Below are 26,785 nucleotides of genomic sequence, written 5' to 3'. Positions count from 1 at the left end.
CAGAACACAAGTCAGATAAGAAAAAAACACTGCAATAACATCCACAGCTCCTTCAATCCTGGACAGCGAAGGGTGAGTACTTGGCTGGGACCAGATCAGCTAATACAGGAGATACTGACTCTGGCCAGGGCCAGATCAGCAAAACCACTGAAAACTCCACAAACTTGCACCTCACCAACACAGCATTCTATGGGTCTGTCGACACTGAAACTGGAAGGTGTAACTTCCAGCTGGAGGAGACAGACCCTATATCAGCCTCAAATCATGGCCCACTCCAGCAGCAGCTCTGCAGCCCAGAGAAAGGCTCCCAATAAAAACCAGGGAATTGAAAATCATTTACAAATACTTGTACATACATATTTGTATATAGACACACATCACAACCACAAAGACATGCACATCACCAAACTAACTGTACCACCTTGTTTTTGTAGTCTTTGTCCTCCTTAGCCTTTATTCCTACCCCACTGTTACTACTGACACTCAGAGCAGTTTGTCTTTCCTCTAGATCCTAAACACAACATGGTAAGGAATGTAATGGTTTGGTTTGTTTGTAAAACAACTAGTGTAATTTTGGGAGCTGTATGAAAATAAGGAGCCTTATCCTCCCTTGTTTATACAGTCATAGAGTTTAGATTGTTATGCTGGTATAAATCAGGAGTTATTTCGTTGAAGCAGAGTGCAGCAATTTAAATAATTTGTTCAGTGATTTAAAAAAAATTTAAATTAGGTTGAGGCTTTGTAAATCTAATTTGAAAATTTGTGCTAATGCAATTTTGAGTTCAAATTTATACAGAATTAAATTATAAATGTTGGTTTCTTTAAATGCCACTACTGGTAGGGTTTCACTTGAATTTTACAAAATTACTATAGGCAAAAACCAAAATATGGTGCAGCCCTGCAAACACTTTACTCACATTAACAGTCAATTGGACCATTTGTGCTTAAATGTTTGCATCATCAGGGGCTAAAACTGCATTGGTTTTATTGAAAACTTTTTTCCTAGTTGCACAAAATCTTTATCAATTCAAAACAAAATTGCTTCAATGTTAATGAAAAGCTAATTAGACTTCCAATATATTCACAAAGTTAATATTAATTTATACACACAGGCCAAATTTTTAAAAATAGGAACCTAAAGTTAGGTTCCCAAGTCTATGTATAGGCACCTAAGAGTAGAATTTTCTAAAGCACCTACAGCCCAGATTTTTAAATGTATTTGCAACGCTGAGCACAGCAACACCTAATGCCTACTTGATTTAGGAGGCTAAATCTCATTTTCAAATGGGATTTAGGCCCTTAGGAGCCAAAATCCCATTGATAGTAGATGGGAGTTAGGTCCTAAGTGCCTAACTCCCTTTTAAAAATGAGGTTTAGGCTCCTAAATCAGTTAGATGTTGTGATGCTGACCACAACAATGCTTAAATACCTTTAAAAATCTGGGCCTATGTGCCTTAAGAGCATAAATCCCTTTCAGTTCAGGCTACAAATTCTGACAGAGGCAGGCACTCTGCTCAGGACACTGCAGCTTTCTTAACTGGTGGAAGCTCAATACAGCTGAAAGCATTGTTGGCTGCAAATAAAATACAGCCTATTCACTTATCAGTGTTGTGTCTGAGTCTGTGTTGTTCTCACTGCCAGGATGCTAAGGAGGCCCTGGAATTGTCTTTTTCAGCCCGGATGAGTATTTTAAATGAGAAAAGTCTTAGTAGAAAAAAATCTCTGTACAATCTGAAATCCTACTAAGAATTAGGAAGTTAAAGGAACAAAGCAAAAAACATCCACTGTAGCAACTTAAGACTACAAAATGTGAAGAAAATAAAGAACTAGCAACATATAAATTAAAAAAAAAAAATCTTTTTTTTTTTTACGTTTTAAAACATTTGTAATTGTTTTAATCATGATTTTTATCCACTGAAGCCAACCAAGCACAGTCAAGAGAAACTGGTGCAAATCACACCTGTTCTGTCTCCCAGCACATACTGCCTCATCCCCAGCAGAACACTATTATGGGACACTATTCTTTCAGACACTGCCATTTTCACTACCTCTGACTGAACCACAGCTCAGAGATCCTCTCTGTGCTCCAATTTCCCTTTGCCATTCAGACAATGGACCCAGGAACCAATCCAGTCACTTTCAGAAAGACATCTCTTGATTCAAGACATGATTCAAAGAAAGCCCTAGTCACCAGCATGGTAGTAATACCTAACCAATCTCCAGAACCCCTCTCACCTCACCTCCACCAGCCTCCTCCTCCAACCTCTTTCTCCCACTCCACCTATGACTGCAGAAGCAGCAGGCCCCATGTTTCAAACCAGCAGCCAATATCTGTCCCACACACTGGCTGAGAGGTGTGACTTTCAGAAGACCTCAGGCTGCCTCACTGTCTCCAGAACTGAGTCTGCCAGGCAAGCCACAGGGCAGAGTCTTGTCTAAATATTTTTACTGCACCTAGCACCATGGCATCTGATTGCAAACAGCCAGAAAAGCTGCATCCTCCTCCTCCACGGAAGAAACACCAAGAAAGGGCATGCAGTAAAGGGGTTGGGTTTTGACTGGTTCAGGGGGGATGGGGAAGGAGGTTGGATGTGCCTCCTTTCTGGAAGATTTTGAGGCTCATTATCCAATGACCCAGTCAAATGCTCCTTGAGACCCAAGAGAACATTGGATTGATATAACAGATAGAGACAGAAATGAGGCTATGTTGGATCTCCCATGACAATACTATACCACAGTATTAGCTAACAATCCAAACAACTGGGTTTGATTGTGTTAGGGGAATCCTGAGGCACTGAACCATGCTAAGTGAGTAACCAGGGTCTCCTACAATAGCAAGAGATGTGAGCTGCAACACAAGTTTAGTGGGTAAGGTATGGTACAACACTGCGCTACTGCAATCCCCCGGTGTCAGGGATCATCTCTTACAAACTGAGCACTTACATCATTGGGGGGTGATGGGGTTAACAAACCCCTCACTAAGGCTGAAGCAGGGGAAAGGCTGGAGCAGTACTGGGGAAAGAAGCGGTACAAAGAGAGCTCCCGCAAGCCAGGCATGGCCTCTTACTGAGGTGGCCAGGTTGTGCATCGTTCCCCTTCCCTTTTGAGACATCACCCCAGAGGTAGGGAGAACCACATGTGGGGCACCAGAGGGTTGTCTGCACCAGCCCTGAGACTCTGGGAGTTTGGATCAAAGCGCTATGAACAGCAGCCATGCCCCCAAACTGAGACATTGAGTGGGGAAGGGGAAGATGAACAGTAAGTGGGCCAAGTGTAGGCCAGCTCATGCTGTCACACTTTCAGGGCCCTGGGCTAGGATCTGATGGAGCAGGAGGACCCAGGTCTCCTTACCCACCCCAGATTTTCCTGTACCTAGCACTGAGATGGACAGGACTAGGGGTTACCAACAAGAAAGCTGACCCAGCTGAACCCCATTCACGGGGCATCTGACGCACTGAACTGAAAGTGAGACTAGAGCAGCAGGCCCTGACCAACAGGCCTGCTGACCGAACGAACAACCCCACTACAGGGGGTCAGCAAATAAAAATAATAAGAATGAAAACAGAGACTTATGAGGGAATGGGGAGTAGTCCATTCCGTCTGGAGAATGCAGTATTTGTCAAGTACAATAGTGACAGAGTATCTTGTGAGCGATGTAACATTTTTAGGAGTTACCAGATAATGTTTACTGCAAATGCTCTTTCTCATTCTGTCTATTTGAATGTATACGAGTTAGAACTCGACTAAGTGCTCATTGACAACTGTGGTGCAATTAGCTTTAGATGCTAAGCATATCAGCTGTAAAGTTGCTTCCATGACTTTCTCTCTCTCTTACTGATTTACCTCCCAGGCACAGAACTGCTCCCTACAGGTTACACCCATGCAAGAAAAACAAAACATGCTCTAGTGCCAAAGATTGCAAGTGGACTGGTGAACAATGAGGCCTACATCAAAAAGGCCAAAAACAGGTCACGTGAGGAGAAGGGAGAGTTGTTTAGTCCAGAATGTGATGCTGGAACTTCTGGCATTGAATGCAAAATGCATCTCTGACTTGGCTTTCCCTCAGCAAGGTTTTCACAAAACAAGTTAATAATAATAATAGCAACAGCAGCAATTTTACAGGGACAGAAGAGAGAGAGAGAGAGAGATTGCTGTTCAGTATTTACATACTTGGGAGGCACTCCGATATTTCATGGATGAGGCTGTATAACTATCTTGATAGTCAGATAGATAGGGTGGATAAAATCAATTAGAGTAGATAGGAGGTAGAACAGCAAGTTGCCAGGCAGGATATCCAGTCACTTCAAACCAGGATAATCAGATGAGGCAGCATCCAGGAATATTCATCCATAAAGGCCCCTTATTATCTTGTTTTCATGGGTTAAAGTCCAATAACCCAAGAATGCTGACTGCACTACACTAAAATTGCTGCTCAGCCCCAAAGACATCCTCCGATTTGTTTTAAAGTCTTCGGAGAAGAATTATGAGAAAATCGGTGGTGTCAATAAGGAGGTGCCAGAGGCAAAACTCTTCACTGGAATTTACTCTTCTCTTCAAAACCTCTTGCAAAGGAGACCTGGTCTACACACAAATAACTGGTTTTACTACACATCTGATTTTTAAACCCGTCTAACTAAACTGGTGCAACTTTGTGCCCGAACATTCTTATATCCTCTTACATCAGTTTGGTACATGCTAAACTGATATAAGCCAGGTTTTAACCAATATCATTGTACACACACAAAGTTTAACTACATTAGTTTAATTTAAATTAGTTTAAAACCAATGTTAAGTTTCCATGTGTTGACGAACCTCACTCTCAATCATATTTGGACAGTTAACTCCCACTTGGCCTCCCCTTACATGAAAAGATAACAGGCTCAGCTTGTACGGAGACCTGCACCCATACTATTCCGGTATGCTGGAAACTGGACTCACTGGATAAAGCAGAGCAAACGGAGAGTACAGCTTTTTGCAACTGTCTCATAGTGGCTGTCTTGTGTCCAAAAGTCACTTCTAGAAGCAAGGTGTCCCACAACGTAAGATTTGTGGGATGCTTATTATAGGGCTCTGGTTGCCTCTGGATCTGTATTCTCCACTTCCAATAGGCTCGTTGCACACAGTGGGGGTAAGAGAGAAGGAACTGAGCCTTGGAGTTTGGGCTGTGAATACCAAACTGAGGTTAGAAAGTGCTTCTTGTTACTCAGATGAAGGTGGTTTACAAGGTCTGTAACATTGGCAGACCAGTTACCAGCTCAGGCCAGGGTCCCCATACCTCAATGGAATACCAACAAATACAGAACTGGAATCAGTCTGGCTCACCTGGGTGTTACTATTGTTAAAATAGGATTAGAGTTATAAGAAGGAGTTTAGTGTTTAGACTTTATTGAATGCTTGTGAGCTGCTGCCTGCTCCTTTATAACACCTGTGTATAAAATTTATAACCTAGTGTAAGGTAATAGTTAAGCATTTGCATTGGGAGCCTCTGTAACTGTAAATCTCCTAACAGGAGAGAGACATTAACTAGTGTGAATTGCTGTCTCCAGGCCCATTGACACCAGACTGACTAGAGCAGAACATAAAAGATGACAAAAGACTTTTTTCAGAGTAGCAGCCGTGTTAGTCTGTATCTGCAAAAAGAAGAACAGGAGTACTTGTGGCACCTTAGAAACTAACAAATTTATTAGAGCATAAGCTTTCGTGGACTACAGCCCACTTCTGCATCCGAAGAAGTGGGCTGTAGTCCACGAAAGCTTATGCTCTAATAAATTTGTTAGTCTCTAAGGTGCCAAAAGACTTTTTGTTTACTCTTCCCACCTGTATGGCAGCCGTTCCATACCCCTAATCATTTTTGTTGCCCTTTTCTGAACTTTTTCCAAGTCCAATATATCTTTTTTTAGATGAGGCAAACACATTTGCACGCAGTATACAAGATGCGGGCGTACAATGGCTTTATATAGAGGCAATATGACATTTTCTGTCTTATTATCTATACCTTTCTTAATGATTCCCAACATTCTGTTCGCTTTTTTGACTGCCGCTGCACATTGAGTGGATGTTTTCTTGAGTGGTAATTTAGACCTCATCATTTTATATGTATAGTTGGGATTATGTTTCCAATGTTCATTACTTTGCATTTATCAGTATTGAATTTCATCTGCCATTTTGTTGCCCAGTCACCCAGTTTTGAGAGATCCTTTTGTAGCTCTTCACAGTCTGTCTGGGTCTTAACTATCTTTAGTAATTTTGTATCATCTGCAAATTTTGCCACCTCACTATTTACCCCTTTTTCCAGATCATTTATGAATATGTTAAATAGGACTGGGCCCAGTACAGACCCCTGGGGGACACAACTATTTACCTCTCTCCATTCTGAGACCTGACCATTTATTTCTACCCTTTGTTTCCTATTTTTAACCAGTTACCGATCCATGAGAGAACCTTCCCCCCGTCCACCCCGATGCAAAGAATTCATTTAGTTTCTCCGCAATAGCCTTATTGTTCTTGAGTGCTCCTTTAGCATCTCGATTGTCCAGTGGCCCCACTGGTTGTTTAGCAGGCTTCCTGCTTCTGATGTACTTAAACAAATTTTTGCTATTACTTTTTGAGTCTTTGGCCAGCTGTTCTTCAAATTCCTTTTTGGCCTTCCTAATTATATTTTTACACTTTATTTTCTAGGAGTTTATTCTGCTTTCTCTTTTCCTCATTAGGATTTAACTTCCACTTTTTAAAGGATGTCTTTTTCCTCTCACTGCTTCTTTTACTTTGTTGTTTAGCCACGGTGGCTCTTTTTTGGTTCTCTTGTTATGTTTTTTATTTTGGGGTATACATTTAAGTTGAGCCTTTTTTATGGTGTCTTTTAAAAGTTTCCATGCAGCTTTCAGGGATTTTGGCACTGTACCTTTCAATTTCTTTTTAACTAACATCCTCATTTTTGTGTAGTTCCCCTTTCTGAAATTAAATGCTACACTGTTGGGCTGCTGTGGTGTTTTCCCCACCAGAAGGCACGTTAAATGTAATTATATTATGGTCACTATTACCAAGCGGTCCGTCTATATTCACCTCTTGGACCAGATCCTGTGCTCCACTTAGGACTAAATCAAGAATTGCCTCTCCTCTTGTGGGTTCCAGGACTAGCTGCTCCAAGAAGCAGTCATTTAAGGTGAATCCCTTCCTGAGGTGATAGGGTTCTCCATCACCTCACAATTTTAAATCAAGATCATATGCTATTCTAAAAGATGTATCCTAGGAATTATTTTGAAGAAGTTCTATGGCCTGTGTTATACAGGAGGTCAGACTAGATGACTAGACTTAATAACCCCAGTTCCCTCAGCCTCTCCTCATACGTCATGTGCCCCAGCCCCCTAATCATTTTCGTTGCCCTCCGCTGAACTCTCTCCAATTTGTCCACATCCTTTCTATAGTGGGGGGCCCAAAACTGGACACAATACTCCAGATGTGGCCTCACCAGTGCCGAATAAAGGTGAATAACTGCTGCTCAGCCAGTCGGTCCCCAGCCTATAGCAGTGCATGGATTCTTCCGTCCTACGTGTAGGACTCTGAACTTGTCCTTGTTGAACCTCATCAGATTTCTTTTGGCCCAATCCTCCAATTTGTCTAGCTCACTCTGGACCCTATCCCTACTCTCCAGCGTATCTACCTCTCTCCCCAGCTTAGTGTCATCTGCGAACTTGCTGAGGGTGCAATCCACGCCATTCTCCAGATCATTAATGAAGATATTCAACAACTGAAACCTCTCACTCTAGCTCCTCTTGACATGACTACAAAGCATAGTTTCTTGTGCTTCAGTGCAAGTTGCATATCAGTACTCACAATGCTCAGTACCAGTAGATGATTTTGCTAAGCAAGTTTGAGGCATGTTTACAAAAGTGGGAATGAGGTTAAGCATCAGGAATGTGCTTGTGCAGGGGGGGGGGGAGGGGGTTGTTTAGCACACAGCAGTCCAGCTGGCAACCCATTGTGCTGCAGCAGTCCATTATCCTCCATTAGCAAGAAATTACAAGAAATCAACAGCCTCCAGAAAAAAGCTCCTTGAGAGGAAATGATACAAGGGAGTGGAGATCCTCTTCCTTGAAATGAAAGAAAATAAATGAGATATTCTTCTTGTAAAGAACTTACTCTGAAGTCATAATGGGGGATTTCAACTATCCCCATATTGACTGGGTACACGTCACCTCAGGACGGGATGCAGAGATAAAGTTATCAAGAAACTTAAATGACTGCTTCTTGGAGCAGCTAGTCCTGGAACCCACAAGAGGAGAGGCAATTCTTGATTTAGTCCTAAGTGGAGCACAGGATCTGGTCCAAGAGGTGAATGAATATAGCTGGACCGCTTGGTAATACTGACCATGATATAATTAAATTTAACATCCCTGTGGCGGGGAAAACACCAGAGCAGCCCAACACTATAGCATTTCATTTCAGAAAGGGGGACTACACAAAAATGAGGAAGTTAGTTAAACAGAAATTAAAAGGTACAGTGCCAAAAGTGAAATCCCTGAAAGCTGCAGGGAAATTTTTTAAAGACACCATAATAGCGGCTCAACTTAAACGTAGATCCCAAACTAAAAACATAGCAGGAGACCCAAAGGAGTGCCACCGTGGCTAAACAACAAAGTAAAAGAAGCAATGAGAGGCAAAAAGGCATCCTTTACAAAGTGGAAGTTAAATCCTAAGGAGGAAAAGAGAAAGGAGCATAAACCCTGGAAAATGAAATGTAAAAATATAATTAGGAAGACCAAAAAAGAATTTGAAGAACAGCTAGTCAAAGACTCAAAAAGTAATAGCAAAAAAAAATGTAAGTACATCAGAAGCAGGAAGCCTGCTAAGCAACCAGTGGGGCCACTGGACAATCGAGATGCTAAAGGAGCACTCAAGGACAATAAGACCATTGCGGAGAAACTAAATGAACTCTTTGCATCGGTCTTCACAGTTGAGGATGTGAGGGAGATTCCCAAACCTGAGCCATTCTTTTTAGCTGACAAATTGGAGGAACTGTCTCAGATTGAGGTGTCATTAGAGGAGATTTTGGAACAAACTGATAAACTAAACAGCAATAAGTCACCAGGACCAGATGGTATTCACCCAAGAGTTCTGAAGGAACTCAAATATGAAATTGCAGAACTACTTACTGTAGTCTGTAACCTATCACTTAAATAAGCTTTTGTTCAAAAAACTGGAGGATAGCTGATGTGATGCCAATTTTTAAAAAGGGCTCCAGAGGTGAGCCTGGCAATTACACACCGGTAAACCTGACTTTAGTACCAGCCAAACTGGTTGAAACTACAGTAAAGAATCAACATGTTTTTTGTAAAGGGAAATCATGCCTCACCAATCAATTAGAATTCTTTGAGGGGGTCAACAAGCATGTGGACAAGGGGGAATCCAGTGGATATACTGTACTTACATTTTCAGAAAGACTTTGACAAGGTCCCTCACCAAGGGCTCTTAAGCAAAGTAATCTGTCATGGGATAAGAGGGAAGGTCTTCTCATGGAACGGTAATTGGTTAAAAGATAGGAAACAAAGGGTAGGAATAAATGGTAAGTTTTCACAAAGGAGAGGGGTAAATAATGTTCACCCAGGGGTCTGTGCTGGGACCATTCCTATTCAATATATTAATAAGTGATCTGGAAAAGGGGATAAACAGCGAGATGGCAAAATTTGCAGATGATACAAAACTACTCAAGATAGTTAAGTCTCAGGCAGAGTGCGAAGAGCTCCAAAAGGATCTCACAAAACTGGGTGACTGAGCAACAAAATGGCAGATAAAATTCAATGTTGATAAATGCAAAGTAATGCACATTGGAAAACATAATCCCAACTATACATATAAAATGATGGGGACTAAATTAGCTGTTACCACGCAAGAAAGAGATCTTGGAGTCATTGTGGATAGTTCTCTGAAAGCATCCACTCAATGTGCAGTGGCAGTCAAAAAAGTGAACAGAATGTTGGGAATCATTAAGAAAGGTATAGATAATAAGACAGAAAATATCATATTGCCTCTATATAAATCCATGGTATGCCCACACCTTGAATACTGCGTGCAGATGTGGTCGCCCCATCTCAAAAAAGATATATTGGAATTGGAAAAGGTTCAGAAAAGGGCAACAAAAATGATTAGGGTATGGAACGGCTGCCATATGACGAGAGATTAATAAGACTGGGACTTTTCAGTTTGGAACAGAGACAACTAAGGAGGATATGATAGAAGTGTATAAAATCATGATTGGTGTGGAGAAAGTAAATACGGAAATGTTATTTACTCTCTTTCTCATAGCACAAGAACTAGGGGTCACCACATTAAATTAACAGGCAACAGGTTTAAAACAAACAAAAGGAAGTATTTTTTCACACAACACACAGTCAACCTGTGGAACTCCTTGCAAGAGGATGTTGTAAAGGCCAAGACTATAACAGGGCTCAAAAATGAATTAGATAAATTAATGGATGATAGGTCCATCAATGGCTATTAGCCAGGATGGGCAGGGATGGTGTCCCTCGCCTCTGTCTGCCAGAAGCTGGAAATGGGCAATTAATGATTACCTGGGACACTGGATACAGGATACTGGGCTAGATGGACCTTTGGTCTGACCCAGTATGGCCGTTCGTATGAGAAGCTAGGTGTAGGGCCATACTTTCTCAGGGTGGGAAGACAATATTCCCTTAACATAGGAAGGCTTCTGCTTCAAAGTCCTTCCTGTGGCTCATGAGCAATTTCAGCATAAAACGAAATCTTTGTCAGGGCTCAGTTTGGCCAGAATGCTGGCAAGAACTGTAACAAAAGCATCCAGCTCCCAAGAGCAAGGGGGAGTGGGGTGCCATTTGGTCACATTTCCAGTTGCTAGCAGAATGCAGTTGAAATACCAGTGATCTGACGGGTTTCACACAGACTATTAGACATCAACAAACAGAGATTTCATTCACTCCTACTACAAGATGTCAAATTGTCAATTTTCTTACATATACAAAGAGGGTTTAACTGTCCTCTCAGGAGGCCCAGTGAATGATTCTCTGACCCTGCATGAAGTATCCCAAACTGGGTTCGGAGACATGAAGCCAGACCATCACTTTGGGCTGCGACCCAGACCAATCCCATACGTGAAGTAGGGTCAAGACTTGGCTAGAGCTCTCTAAAGAAGCTAGCAAGAGATGTTAAGAGTAACAAGAAGGGTTTCTTCAGGTATGTTAGCAACAAGAAGAAAGTCAAGGAAAGCGTGGGCCCTTTACTGAATGAGGGAGGCAACCTAGTGACAGAGGATGTGGAAAAAGCTAATGTACTCAATGCTTTTTTTGCCTCTGTCTTCACGAACAAGGTCAGCTCCCAGACTGCTGCAGTGGGCAGCACAGCATGGGGAGGAGGTGACCAGCCCTCTATGGAGAAAGAAGTGGTTCGGGACTATTTAGAAAAACTGGACATGCACAAGTCCATGGGGCCGGATGCGCTGCATCCGAGGGTGCTAAAGGAGTTGGCGGATGTGATTGCAGAGCCATTGGCCATTATCTTTGAAAACTCATGGCGATCCGGGGAGGCCCCAGATGACAGGGAAAAGGCTAATGTAGTGCCCATCTTTAAAAAAGGGAAGGAGGAGGATCCAGGGAACTACAGGCCAGTCAGCCTCACCTCAGTCCCTGGAAAAATCATGGAGCAGGTCCTCAAGGAATCAATTATGAAACACTTAGAGGAGAGGAAAGTTATCAGGAACAGTCAGCATGGATTCACCAAGGGGAAGTCGTGCCTGACTAACCTAATTGCCTTCTATAATGAGATAACTGGCTCTGTGGATGAGGGGAAAGCAGTGGATGTGTTATTCCTTGACTTCAGCAAAGCTTTTGATACAGTCTCCCACAGTATTCTTGCCACCAAGTTAAAGAAGTATGGGCTGGATGAATGGACTGTAAGGTGGATAGAAAGCTGGCTAGATCGTCGGGCTCAATGGGTAGTGATCAATGGCTCCATGTCTAGTTGGCAGCCGGTTTCAAGGGAGTGCCTCAAGGGTTGGTCCTGGGGCCGGTTTTGTTTAATATCTTTATTAATGATCTGGAGGATGGTGTGGACTGCACTCTCAGCAAGTTTGCAGATGACACTAAACTGGGAGGCGTGGTAGATACACTGGAGGGTAGGGATAGGATACAGAGGGACCTAGACAAATTAGAGGATTGGGCCAAAAAAAACCTGATGAGGTTCAACAAGGACAAGTGCAGAGTCCTGCACTTAGGACGGAAGAATCCCATGCACTGCTAAAGACTAGGGACCGAATGGCTAGGTAGCAGTTCTGCAGAAAAGGACCTAGGGGTCACAGTGGACGAGAAGCTGGATATGAGTCAACAGTGTGCTCTTGTTGCCAAGAAGGCTAACAGCATTTTGGGCTGTATAAGTAGGGGCATTGCCAGCAGATCGAGGAACGTGATCTTTCCCCTTTATTCGACATTGGTGAGGCCTCATCTGGAGTACTGTGTCCAGTTTTGGGCCCCACACTACAAGAAGGATGTGGAAAAATTGGAAAGAGTCCAGCGGAGGGCAACAAAAATGCTTAGGGGGCTGGAGCACATGACTTCTGAGGAGAGGCTGAGGGAATTGGGATTGTTTAGTCTCCAGAAGAGAAGAATGAGGGGGGATTTGATAGCAGCTTTCAACCACCTGAAGGGGGGTTCCAAAGAGGATGGAGCTCGGCTGTTCTCAGTGGTGGCAGATGACAGAACAAGGAGCAATGGTCTCAAGTTGCAGTGGGGGAGGTCCAGGTTGGATATTAGGAAACACTATTTCACTAGGAGGGTGGTGAAACACTGGAATGCGTTACCTAGGGAGGTGGTGGAGTCTCCTTCCTTGGAGGTTTTTAAGGCCTGGCTTGACAAAGCCCTGGCTGGGATGGTTTAGTTGGGAATTGGTCCTACTTCGAGCAGGGGGTTGGACTAGATACCTCCTGAGGTCCCTTCCAACCCTGATATTCTATGATTCTATGATTCTAAATGTCAGGGTAACTGACATCAAAAAGTCTCTTATTTACCCGTATGAAACCCTCAGTCCTGCTAATTGTGCACAGTCAGTCTAGGTAGCCTGACCAGGACAGATTACAAAGGATGAATATAGGCAAACACAGGAATGCAGGGGCAAGATTAGAAAGGCAAAGGCACAAAATGAGCTCAAACTAGCTACAGGAATAAAGGGAAACAAGAAGACTTTTTATCAATACATTAGAAGCAAGAGGAAGACCAAAGACAGGGTAGGCCCACTGCTCAGTGAAGAGGGAGAAACAGTAACAGGAAACTTGGAAATGGCAGAGATGCTTAATGACTTCTTTGTTTCGGTCTTCACCGAGAAGTCTGAAGGAATGCCTAACATAGTGAATGCTAATGGGAAGGGGGTAGGTTTAGCAGATAAAATAAAAAAAGGACAAGTTAAAAATCACTTAGAAAAGTTAGATGCCTGCAAGTCACCAGGGCCTGATGAAATGCATCCTAGAATACTCAAGGAGCTAATAGAGGAGGTATCTGAGCCTCTAGCTATTATCTTTGGAAAATCATGGGAGAGATTCCAGAAGACAGGAAAAGGGCAAATATAGTGCCCATCTATAAAAAGGGAAATAAAAACAACCCAGGAAACTACAGACCAGTTAGTTTAACTTCTGTGCCAGGGAAGCTAATGGAGCAAGTAATTAACGAAATCATCAGCAAACACTTGGAAGGTGGTAAGGTGATAGGGAATATCCAGCATGGATTTGTAAAGAACAAATCGTGTCAAACCAAACTGATAGCTTTCTTTGATAGGATAACGAGTCTTGTGGACAAGGGAGAAGCTGTGGATGTGGTATACCTAGACTTTAGTAAGGCATTTGATACAGTCTCGCATGATATTCTTATCGATAAACTAGGCAAATACAATTTAGATGAAGCTATTATAAGGTGGGAAGCTATTATCATAAGTGGCTGGATAACTGTACTCAGAGAGTTGTTATTAATGGTTCCCAATCTTGCTGGAAAGGCATAACAAGTGGGGTTCTGCAGGGATCTGTTTTGGGACTGGCTCTGTTCAATATCTTCATTAACAACTTAGATATTGGCATAGAAAGTACGCTTATTAAGTTTGGGGATGATACCAAACTGGGAGGGATTGCAACTGCTTTGGAGGACAGGGTCATAATTCAAAATGATCTGGACAAATTGGAGAAATGGTCTGAGGTAAACAGGATGAAGTTTAATAAAGACAAATGCAAAGTGCTCCACTTAGGAAGGATCAATCAGTTTCACACATACAGAATGGGAAGAGACTGTCTAGGAAGGAGTACGGCAAAAAGGGATCTAGGGGTTATAGTGGACCACAAGCTAAATATGAGTCAACAGTGTGATGCTGTTGCAAAAAAAAGCAAACGTGATTCTGGGATGTATTAACAGGTGTGTTGTGAGCAAGACACGAGAAGTCATTCTTCTGCTCTACTCTGCGCTGGTTAGGCCTCAGCTGGAGTATTGTGTCCAGTTCTGGGCACCACATTTCAAGAAAGGTGTGGAGAAATTGGAGAGGGTCCAGAGAAGAGCAACAAGAATGATTAAAGGTCTTGAGAACATGACCTATGAAGGAAGGCTGAAAGAATTGGGTTTATTTAGTTTGAAAAAGAGAAGACTGAGAGGGGACATGATAGCAGTTTTCAGGTATCTAAAAGGGTGTCATAAGGAGGAGGGAGAAAACTTGTTCACCTTAGTCTCTAAGGATAGAACAAGAAGCAATGGGCTTAAACTGCAGCAAGGGAGGTCTAGGTTGGACATTAGGAAAAAGTTCCTAACTGTCAGGGTGGTTAAACACTGGAATAAATTGCCTAGGGAGGTTGTGGAATCTCCATCTCTGGAGATATTTAAGAGTAGGTTAGATAAATGTCTATCAGGGATGGTCTAGACAGTATTTGGTCCTGCCATGGGGGCAGGGGACTGGACTCAATGACCTCTCGAGGTCCCTTCCAGTCCTAGAATCTATGAATCTTCCTGTCCCTAGGTAGTCCACATTCCTGTCACCTTTCCCCTCAATATCCCACCTCAATATCTTCCACTTGTTTCTTACACCCATTTGTTGATTCTTCTTCTCACTTTGATTACAAACCCTTTGGGGCAGGGGCAGGCTCTGACAGAAGTACCAAGGGCCCTAATCTCCACTGGGCATTCTGGGCACTGCTGCAATACAGATAAACGCTACATAACAGCAAGAGATGTTCAGCAGGGAGACCTCCTACCCCCTACACCTTTCTCTCCATCCTCACAGAGAGAGCAGGGGGCATCAGTATGAGGAGGAATAAGGTTGAGCCCACAGGAGACTTGCTTGAATGGCTGCTTTCTATCTCTCCCCATCTGGGTGAGCAGGCCTCTCAGCTTCTGAGACAAATAACAGACCATAATTTCTAAGAAATGAAGTGAATAGAAACCACAGAACTAAACATCATCTAGGAGATTTCATGCCCTCTCTCAACCTTCCCCCGGACAAGTGCCTGACTTGACCAGACCCTCCCGGTTGCCCAGAACCCCAGTGGCAGAAATCTTTCCAACCTTTCATGTTTTTCTGCCTGTATAGTGGCTTCTTGCACAACATGCTGATAACTCACAAACAGAATGCTACAAAGTCACAGTTCAGTATTACCAACACCAAGCTTTTGGGGGCGTGAATCAGGCCCCCAAAACCAAGAGATTGGCTTACATCATGAGATTTAAAAAAAAAATTAACTATGTTCTTTTCATTTGTCTTCTGGTTTCTGAATACTACACTTCACATTTTCAGGCTTTTCTCTGCAACCACAAGGACTAAAATTTGCTTTATTCTGAAATGGAAGCTGATATTCTCACACAATCACATGGATCTGGGAGCTGGGTCTTTAAAAAAATTTAAGGACTAGCAATAAAAATAAATTATAAAAATAAAATTGCAGAGTTGGCAAGACTGAGTCATGAGATAATTCAGCCCAAACCTGAGTCATTTAGGAAAAAGTTATGAGCATACAGAAGGCAGATTTTTAAACAAAACTAAGCAGCACCAAAATGTCACCAGTCTGTATTGACACAAAAGGGAAAATCCTTGACACCCCAACCAACAGCCATAATAGCTTTGTTGAAGAGAGAATGCCAAATTTCAGTACTGCCTCCAGAGATATCCTAACCATCACTGCTATGTGAGAATCACCGCCACACACACAGATATGGTCAGCATGCAGGAAAGGTACAGAGTACAAGGATCCTCCTTTCCTTTCCCTCCCACCTCCCCCACTCTGTAACGCCAAATGCTGCTGGCCACCGAGATATAGTCTCTTGTACTCTGCTGAGCAGATGGACAAATCTCTTATAGTATTCAAAACAACTGCCTCTAGAAATATGCTATGCACCACAGCACCACGAGATCCCACAGCACCACAAACCAAGTAGAATCAATCCTGTTTTCATGTCATCGTCCTGAGAGAGCTGTACACTATATACTGTGCCCAAAAGAAATCAGCTATGTGCATCCATTTTCCCAAGGGAAATAGCCTCAAAACTGATGCCCCAACCCACACAAAGGAAGGGGTATAAATATACACACCAGTTTGCTTAGAAATGTAAGCCAACTACATACCAATGGTCACACCACAGGGAAATAAACTCTGCCCTCAGACTGTCTCAGAGATATTCCACAAAAAATGTTTCTCAAACACAAAACCTCTCACCCAAATCCAATGCTCCTGTGAGATCCATCACATCCATCAGCCACAGTGCCACAGCGCGTGAGGGCCGTCCTGGCACCAACACACCACGACCCTACTCACAGAGACATGCCTAGGGCTGTAATTGTAAGAACGGAATAGGAGACGAGGATGGAAGCAGAGGGTACCTTGCTCTTCACTCTGGACCTGCTAGCCCCTGAAGTCTGCCTTTTGTCTTTCTGTTCAGTCAGTTTTCTTCCTAGGGAGGAGCCCATGTCCCTCACTCTGCCCCTCTCCTTTCTCACTCCGGTCTCTCAGTCCCTGTCTCAGGCCAGAGCAGGCTCCAAACTGAGATGTGGAGCTTGCAAACACATGCATTCCACAATCTCATTCTCTCCAAGTAAAGCAGCAGCAGTCTGTGCCAAGGGTACAAGTTACACCAGCGCTGGCTTTCAGGACCGTGTTCTCTTCAAGTGAGCAGCAGGCGTGCGTGTCACACACACACTTTTGTCTTGCTGTGTGACAGCCTCCCCCTCTCTCTTTGCCACTCTATTTCTCTGTCCCTCACAGGGAACAGTCTCTCCGGTTGGCTGCTGGATATGGGCTTCTCTTTTGCTGCCTGATCCTCACGACCTCGGAGCGACACATCAGTGGATGCAACACACATACACAGGAAAAAGCTAACTAAATTAAATGCACAAATCAGCATCTTCCCCACAGAAATCAGGTGGGACTGGAGGCTCAGCTCCTCATTGCACTGCCCTGTCTGCATACTAAGGGACAGATTCAATACCGTTTGGGGAACAAAAGAAGACCCAACACAAAGGGATTATTTTTAATAGAAGTTTGTCTGCAAAGTGCCTATATATTTCCCCACACATCTTTGGGGGCAGCACCTTGCACACAAGCTCAGATGTCCCCCCACCATACACTAGTCCTCCGCCCCCGCCTTTCTGAAAACATGGCCCTCAAGCTGCATAGTCCACTAGTGCCATGCAATAGTGACTTGAACTCCTTGCCACTAGGAGAGTGCGGGACACTCGTGTCCATTGCACAAAGGTTCTTGTGTCAAACATCATGCTACTCACTGCACAAAATCTCTCCCTTGTGTCACTCCACAGACACAGTTAGTCCCATGTTGCAGCAATCCTGCTAAGGCTAACGGAAGGGCCTGTAATTCCCTCTTCCCAGGATAGAGGGTCCCATCTGGAAGGACAAGCCTTTTGGGGAGATTGTTTTCTCTCTTTCTGCTTAGGATCTGCTCAGAGTTCCTCTCATTCAGCTGCTGCTGGTTTATAGACCAACTGACCCTTTTCTGCCCCTCTGCCCAGCAGCATAAGTCAGCAGCATCAAAGATCCCAACATCCCAGCACTGCCCTAAGGAATTGTGCCAGGAGTTGAACTGAGGAAGCCTAAAGCTGAAGGTCAAACAGACTCCAGCACTGCCATGAGCACTGAGGAAGAAACAGGGACAAATGGCATGTGTCTGAAGGAAACTCCACACTGCACTAATAATACACTTTCCATTTCACACTGCAAGAGTGACTGGCAGCTGAAGAGGCAGTGCCTGGAGATGGCTCAAGGCAGCCCCAGTTTGAGTAGGTCAGAGTCTATGCCTGAGGGTAGATACGAGGGGTCCCCTTCCAAGCAGGTCAGAGTCAAATGATGGCATGTGGGGAAGAACACCCATCATGAGTTTCTCCATAAAGCCACTACTCTCTCCTCCTTAAGTCCCTCTTCTCCTGTGACTCTTATAAGAAATCAGCCCTTATTGATGGCCAGACTGCAGGGAGTCAGGAGTAGCTCACACTATTTGTTTATTTTTATTTTTTAATACTTTCAAATGTGTTGGAACCATCAAGCAAGCTATGTACACAGCTAACCTTTGGAGCTGTGGGACAGGAAGTCTCGTCCTCATTCCTCTTTTATCATCCATTGTTTCTCATTCTTGCTGATTGCATCTTGCTTCCAATTAAATCCTAAGCTCTTCAAAACAGGAAATCCTGTCTTTCTAAGTCCTTGTGCAGCATCCAGCACAACTGGGCCCGATCCTGATTGGCCCTCTATGGACTACCACTATACAAATCAACAACAATTAAGGATACCTTGGCCTGGGGGGGAGGATCAGGCTCGGGGGAAAGAAGGGGTGTCTATGCCTGTCAGTAATATTTGAATCCCCCAGCTCTGGTGGGTGGGAGTCCCTGCTTGCTGGTGACAAGAGGGGTATCCCAGCCCCGGGAGTGAGGACCTGATCCTGGGGAAATCCTGAAGAAGCCCTAGTCTTCTCTACTATCGTACCTTGAGTTTCTTATAGTGGAAAGCAAGTCACAGAATCATGCCCCAGCTTCCTGGGAATAGGAAGAGCACCATGTCACTGCATTCAGATAAGACATGGCCAGTGCTGGGTCACTCTCCAGCACCACTTTTGTACCATTACCACATGGCAGACAGACTGGCCATAGCTGAAAGGGCATGACTGTGCTACCATCTCCTGATCCCCAGCTGCTCTGTCTGAATTGTGAAGAACTATGGAGAAAAGGATATGTGAGTTTCAGCTAGGTTCCTAAAAAAAAAAAAGTTCTTCCCAGTGTAATGTCTGAACTCACTCTCTCTCTCACACACACACACACACACACACACACACACACACCCATCTGCAGTGTACTTGGGAAGTGGAGGACTTGGAAAGTACATTCCCTTCCAGGAAACAGACACAAAAAATTATTTTGCTCTTTTTACTAAAGTGGTCTCCACTCTGAACTTAGTTCAAGCCAGATGACTAGTCCCCGGAGAAATCCGACGCTCCAGTCCAGATACACACATGGGTTAAAGCCTGTGAACAAGGCAGTGCAATACTGTTTCTGTGTGTGAGGAAGAGAAGCCCTGCAGTGTCTGTCAGGGGAGAGGAAGGGTGCTTGTCAATGTATGGCATTGTGCTGTACTGGTATTCAGTGACTCATCAATATCAGCGAATAAAGCAGCTCTTCAGCTGGCCCATCATGTGTTTCTCCCAGCCTCACCATCCCAGAGAGGCTTAGCCCTGACCTCTCCCTCAGAACTCAATCCAGCTGCACAACTGATTGCTGAGAGAATGGAACCAGTTCAATGTCACCATGGTGGGCTTCCAGCCACAGTTCCATGGGGGGCCTTCAGCTCAGATCACTAAGTAACACAACCCAGCCCTTGGCAATCAACACACATTTTTAGGGGGGAATTTGAGATCTGGCAAAGGGGGAAGTCTGGAATGTACACAGATCTCTTTTTCTCTGACACTCTCTTTGCCAGCGAGATTCTCTCCGACAGACTATGACTTATCTGGATAGGCTGTCAATACAGATTATGCTGTACAGACTTCGAGCTCCCTGAGGCTAAATGCCAGTCTTACCTTTGTGTGGAGCTTGGCAAACTGCTTGTCATCCAGCAGACTCTGGGTGTACACACGCCTCTTGTACCGAAACTGGAGAGGAGAAGGGAAGAGAAGGTGGTTAGACACAAAAGCTGAACAAAAGCCAAGGGCAATACAGGGGAATGTGGTCTTGATGCAATTACTATACGGTGGGGGCAAAACTGGCTTAAAGACTGTACTCAAAGAGTAGTTATGAATGGTTTGCTGTCAAAGTGGGGGAACACATCTAGTGGGGTCCCACATGGGTCAATCCTAGGCCCAGTGCTAGTCAATATTTTCATTAATGATTTGAATAATGGAGTGGAGAATATGCTTATAAAATTTGTGAGGACACCAACCTGGGTGGGGTTGCAAGCACTTTGGAGGACAGGATTAGAATTCAAAATGACCTTGACAAATTGGAGAACTGGTCTGAAATCAACAAGATGAAATTCAATAAAGACAAGTGCAAAGTACTTCACTTAGGAAGGAAAAAATCAAATGCACAAATACAAAATGGGGAAGGACTGCCTAGGCAGTAGTACTGTTGAAAAGGGTCTGGGGGTTAAAATGGATCACAAACTGAATAGGAGCCAACGATGTAATGCAGTTGCAAAAAAGGCTAATATTCTTGTGCATATTAACAGGAGTCCTGTATGTAAAGCTATGTCTACACGACAAGTTAGGGGTGTAATTCCCCTGCTGTTGTGCACACACTTGCAGTAGTTCAGTGAGAGCTCGCACAAGTATACATAGCAGTGTAGCTGCGGTAGCACAGGCAGCATCAGCGGAAGCATGGCTGAGCTGTGCCAAGTACAAACCTGCCTGAAATGGGTGGGTAGGTACTAGGTACAGCTCAGTCATGTCACTGCTGCCACTGCCTGTGCTGCCATGGCTACACTGCTATTTATATTCACAATCGGTCTCATCGAGCTACTCCGAGCATATGTACCTGAGCAGGGGAAACCACACTCCTAGCTCATGTACTAGACATTACCTAAGACACAGGAGGTAATCGTCCTGCTCTCTGCAGCACGGTGAGGCCTCAGCTGGAGTACTGTGTCCAGCTGTGGGCGCCGCACTTTAAGAAAGATGTGGACAAATTGGAGAGAGTCCAGAGGAGAGCAACACAAACGACTAAAGGTTTAGCAAACCTGCTCTATGAGGACAGGTTTAATGAAAACTGTGCATGTTTAGGCTACGTTTACACTTAAACCATTGCAGCTGCACTGCTATAGCACTTCAGTGTAGCCACTCAGGACAGCAATGGGAGGATGGTGATCAACTGTTCTCCATGTCCACTGAAGGTCAGACAAGAAGCAATGGGCTTAATCTATAGCAAATAAGATTTAGGTTAGCTATTAGGAAAAACTTTCTAACTATAAGGGTGATTAAGTACTGGAATAGGCTTCCCAGGGAGGTTGTGGAATCCCCGTCATTGGAGATTTTTACGAACAAGTTATTAGACAACTGTCAGGGAAGGTCTAGGTTTACTTGGTCCTGCCTCAGTGCAGGGTGCAGAACTAGATGACTTCTCAAGGTCCCTTCCAGCCCTGCACTTCTATGATTCTATTATTCTAGATCTCACATCATTTCACAGGTTAAACAGCCTTTGTTTAATACAGATTTTAGGTCTTGAAAGGACCATCAGAGGATCTAGTCTGCCCCCCTCTACATGACAGACCATAGAATTTTTCCAGTTAACATTGTACTGAGCTCAATAACTTGCGTTTGGCTAAAGCATCTTTTCCAGAAAGGCATCCAGTTTGGATCTGAAGACATAAAGAGATGGAACATCCAGCACTTCCCTTGATTGTTTGTACCAGTGGTTAATTGTTGAAAATCTGTGCCTTATTTCCAATTTGAATTTGTCTGGCTTCAGCTTCCAGGCACTGGTTCTGTCTTTCTCCACTAGATTAGAGAGTCCTTTAGCACCTGGTATTTTCTCCCCATAAAGGTTCTTAGACACGGTAATCAAGTCACCTCTCAATCTTCATTTTAATAAGCTAACCAGGCAGAGCTCTTTTGAGTCTCTCACTGTAAGTCATTTTTTCCAGCCCTTGAATAATTTTTGTGGCTCTTTTCTGCACCCACTTGTCTTTCAACAACCTTCTTAAAGGGTGAACACCAGAACATAAAAATGGCCGTACTGGGTCAGACCAAAGGTCCACCTAGCCCAGTGTCCTGTCTTCCAACAGTGGCCAATGCCAGACACTTCAGAGGGAATGAACAGAACAGGGCAATTTATCGAGTGATCCACCCCATCGTCCAGTCCCAGCTTCTGGAAGTCAGAGATTTAGGGACACTTGGAGCATGGGGCTGCATCCATGAACCATACTGGCTAATAGCCACTGATGGACCTGTCCTCCATGAACTTATCTAATTATTTCTTGAACCCGGTTATATTTTTGCTCTTCACAACATTCCATGGCAATGAGTTCCACCAGTTGACTGTGCATTGTGTGAAGTACTTCCTTTTGTTTATTTTAGATCTTCTATCTATTAATTTCATTGGGTGATCCCTAATTCTCATGTTATGTGAAGGGGTAAATAACACTTCCCTATTCACTTTCTCCACACCAGTTATGATCTTATAGACCTTTATCATATTCCACCTTAGTTGTCTCATTTTGAAGCTGAACAATCCCAGTCTTTTTAATCTCTCCTCACATGGAAGCTGTTCCGTACTCCTAATAATTTTTGTTTCCCTTCTCCACATCTTTTTCAATTCCAATATATCTTTTTTAAGAGGGCGGGACCAGAACTACATGCAGTATTCAAGGTGTGGATTTACCATGGATTTATATAGTGGTATTATGATATTTTCTGTCTTATTATCTGTCCCTTTCCTAATGGTTCCTAACATTCTGCTAGCTTTTTTCACTGCTGCAGCACATGGAGCAGATGTTTTCAGAGAACTATCCACGATGATCCCAGTACCAATCTCACCTGTGCCATATCTATGGATAAAATCCCTCCCTACTCCTACTCACTATTCCTCTGTTCATACATCCCAGAATCACAATAGCCCTTTTTGCCACAGTTTTGCACTGGGAGCTCTTGTTCATTTGCTTGTCTGCTATGACCCCTAAATCCTTTTCAGTGTCACAACTTTCCAGGTTACAGTCCCCCATTCTGCAGATGTGGCCTGAATTCCTTTTTCCTAGAAGTGCAATTTAGGATTTGGCTGTTCTAAAATACATTTTTTAATGGGCCCAGTTTACCAAACAATCCTAATCACTTTGTTTGACTACCTTGTCATTATTTGCTACTCTGCCCTCTTTGGGTCATCTGCAAATTGTATCAGCAGTGATTTTATAATTACCTCCAGATCCCTGATGAAAACACTGAATAGCAGCAGGTCTACTACTGATCCTCGCAGAACATCGCACCCCTATGCGATGATATTCTCCACTGAAAACTACATTTTGAGATACTGCTTAGCCAGATCTGAATCCATGTAATGTGTGCTCTATTTATACTGTATTGGGCTAATTTTTAATCAGAATGTCATGCGGTACTAAGTCAAACACTTTATGTAAGTCTAAGTATATTACATCTACACAGTTACCTTTATCAACCAGACTTGTAATCTCAAAGAATGAAATCACATTTGCTTGATAAGATTTATTTTCCATAAAACCATGTTGACTGGCATTAACTATACTCCCTTTATCAATTGACTCCCCTATCAGATTTCCCGTTATTTTGCCCAGGATTAATGTCACGCTAACCATCCTATAGTTACTTGGGTCATCCCACTTGCCCTTTTTGAATATTGGCACAACATTAGCACTCTTCCAGTCTTCTGGAATTTCCCCAGAATCCAAGATTTATTAAAAATGAACATCAGCGAGCCAGAGAGCTCTTCAGTCAACTTTTTTAGGTCTCTTGAATACAAGTTAGCCAGGCCTGCTGATTTTAAAATATTTATCCCTAATAAATATTGTTCAACATTAACTCCTTTGAGAAGTAAGGCTCAGTTTGATCCCTAATGGACAGAGCCCTTTAGATAGTAAACAAGAAGGCCTGTACTCTAGCCCCAGAAAACAGAGACCCCTGCTAAAGTAATGGGTGGAACTGATCTAGGTTCAATCCCTGGCTAGTACAGATATAGGATATAGGAATTGCCAGACTGGATCAGACTCATGGCTCATCTAATTCAGTATCCCACCTGTGACAGCAGCCAGCATCAGCTGCTTCAGAGGAAGAAAAAAATCAAGGGAAGCTCTCAGGATAATTTATGGTCCACTGCAGTGTGTTTTATGGTCCTACAGGGAGAGCCAGGAGGGGAACTTCTGTTAGCCCTGGAGGGTATACAACTTATGGAGTTTACATTTAGCTATTGGTAACCATCTTTTACAGAAGTTAGCTTACCTGACAGTAACTGTGTTTCTTCAAGATGTTCTGTCCATCCTAGTCATGGTGCACATGCCCTATGCACAGGAGTTTGGAATGTTCTCACCAGCAGCACCCATTGGGGGGGCAAATGCACCCTGCACACCCTTGCTCTTCCCCTCCCGAAGACACAAATAATGGAGTGACCCCAACCAGCACTCAGTTCCTTCAGCATCCAGAATTCATATGTTAAATTCCAAGCTGCGGGAAAAGAGGGTGGCTCATGGGATCCGCATGTGCAGAGCATCTTAAAGAATTAGAGTTACTGTACAGTAAGTAACCATGTTTTCTTCGCATATTTGTATGCATGGATCCTGCTCATGGCAATTAGCCAGCAGCTGACTGCTACACAGGATGGAAGGTCGGAGTTCATCTGAACACTTGGTGGCGCCACCCTACCAAATGGGGCATCTGAGCTAGAAGCCGCCACCAGAGAATAATTTTGAGTGAACGTGTAAGCGGAAGACCATGGCAGGCTGCTGAAGCGACCTGGTCTCTGGTAGAACGAGTTCTACTATGATGTAGAAGGCTCAGTTTATCAATGGCACAGACTGTTCTAATACAGTCAGAAACCCATTTAGAGTCTTTGTGCTGAAACAGCCTTCACTTTGGATCTAATAACAAATTATATAAACAGCCTAGGTGATTTACACATATGTCTTGTCCTGTGAAGATAAAACCGAAGTGCCCTTTTAAAATCCAAGGTGTGTAGCTTCATCTCTCCCACAGATAAATGAGGCCTTGGAAAAAACATTGGCAAATGGATTTAATGACTAATACAGAAATCCGACATCACTCAGAATAAATTTAGGGCGAGGTCTCATTGTTACCCTATCTGCATGAAATATTGTATATGCAGGGTTGCCATCAGAGCCTGAATCTCTCATTCTATGTGTTGAAATGATTGCTGTTTTCACTGACAAATGAGGCAATAAGCAAGATGACATTGGTTCAAGATCTGTAAGGGATGAGAGTACCATATTCAAATCCCATGGTGCAGCAATTTTCCTTATAGATTCCTGATAGGACCGTTTATACATCATGAACCATCTGATGCAAAAATACTAAGGCTCCCTGTAATGGTGGATAGAAGGCCAAAATTGCTGCTAAGTGAACCTTGATTGAATTAATGGACATTGTAACGGAGCATAGCCATGTGAGGATGACCAGATGGAAAAATATTTCCATTTGGCCATGTGGGTTCTCCTAGCGAAGGGTTTTCTACTTTGTAACAAGAGATCTTGAATTTCCAATGATCAGCTACTCTCTACTGATGACATCTACATAGCATCCAAACCATCCAAGCAGGGCCTGGGTGAAGAATTAGGCCGGAACTCTGGGAGATTACGTCTGCCTGGCTAGGTAGAGTTATGAATCACTGGTTGGAGAGAAGCCATATGTCTGAGTACCAGACTTGGTGAGGCCCGGCTGGAGCTACTGGGATGATCCGAGCATTGTCCTGTCTCATTTTCTACAACACACTGAGAACAAAAACGCACGATGGAAAAGCATAGGGTGATTTGAGCAGGGAATCATGAAAGCATTTGCTATGGATGCCAGGCTTTTTTCCCCATCAGGAACAGAAAATGTGACATTTCTTGTTCCTGTTGGAGGCGAACATGTCCACTAGGGGAATTCCAGTTCTCAGAAGACCCATCCCACATAAAGGAGAGTGCTTAAAACCTGGTGAGGGCATAGCACCCGGTAATACAGTAAACAGTAACTAACTATTGAACTAACTAAATAAGTACAGTGATACTACTCATTAACTATTTACAAAAGCTCACAGGCAATCTCACTGTTGTCATCAGTAATCATGCAGTAGAACCCCAAGAAAAGCTCTGACTCAGATCACAGGTGGTGAAAGGGAAGTGACAGGGATCGGGGCAGTGCCATGGGAAAGGCTACAAGGGCCAGAGGGCACGTCGCCACCCCAATGGGTACTGCTAAGCAAAGCTCTCCAGATTTGCCACGCTGGGCGAACGCACACCTGAGTGGAGTGCACATCTGCAACCACTCGAAGAACCATGAAGCTCTTCTCATTGTCACTCCATTGATCTCACTCAATTGTTACCATTGACCTCCCTCCCATGTCTACAGCATCAAAACAGCTTGTGAGAAAGTCCTGGTAACTAACTGACCCTCTTTACAAATGGAGCTGAACACCTCTTTATGGTTCTCTGGTGTAATCCCACTGCAGATACATCCTATCTGGCCAACATGGTCTAATCATGGTCTATCCTGACCTGCAGGCTAGCAAAGGAGTAGATTTTTCTCCCCCAAAGACCCAATTTTGGGGGGGTTTATACTCCAGCCTATATTTCACTGAC

General features: G+C 43.6%; 1 protein-coding gene across 15 annotated transcripts in view; it reads right to left on the bottom strand.

Moving 5' to 3' along the window:
* SHANK3 (SH3 and multiple ankyrin repeat domains 3) overlaps positions 1 to 26,785 on the bottom strand; it is a 703,681-nt gene that overhangs the window by 517,636 nt on the left and 159,260 nt on the right. For 14 of the 15 annotated variants that reach the window (XR_010600169.1, XM_065589968.1, XM_065590128.1 and 11 more), the window contains one exon: positions 20,058 to 20,129. Coding sequence is in view for 13 of the 15 variants with exons in the window: in XM_065589968.1 (XP_065446040.1) it covers positions 20,058 to 20,129 (72 nt within the window). In the remaining 2 variants the exon portion in view is untranslated. Of the gene's footprint in view, positions 1 to 20,057; positions 20,130 to 20,416; positions 20,477 to 26,785 lie in introns of those variants that run through there. The other variant, XM_065590618.1, reaches the window with a different exon arrangement.

This window comes from Chrysemys picta, chromosome 1 (genome assembly GCF_011386835.1).
Source record: "Chrysemys picta bellii isolate R12L10 chromosome 1, ASM1138683v2, whole genome shotgun sequence".
Classification (NCBI taxonomy): domain Eukaryota; kingdom Metazoa; phylum Chordata; order Testudines; family Emydidae; genus Chrysemys; species Chrysemys picta.
This window is presented reverse-complemented; position numbering and strand designations above follow the sequence as displayed.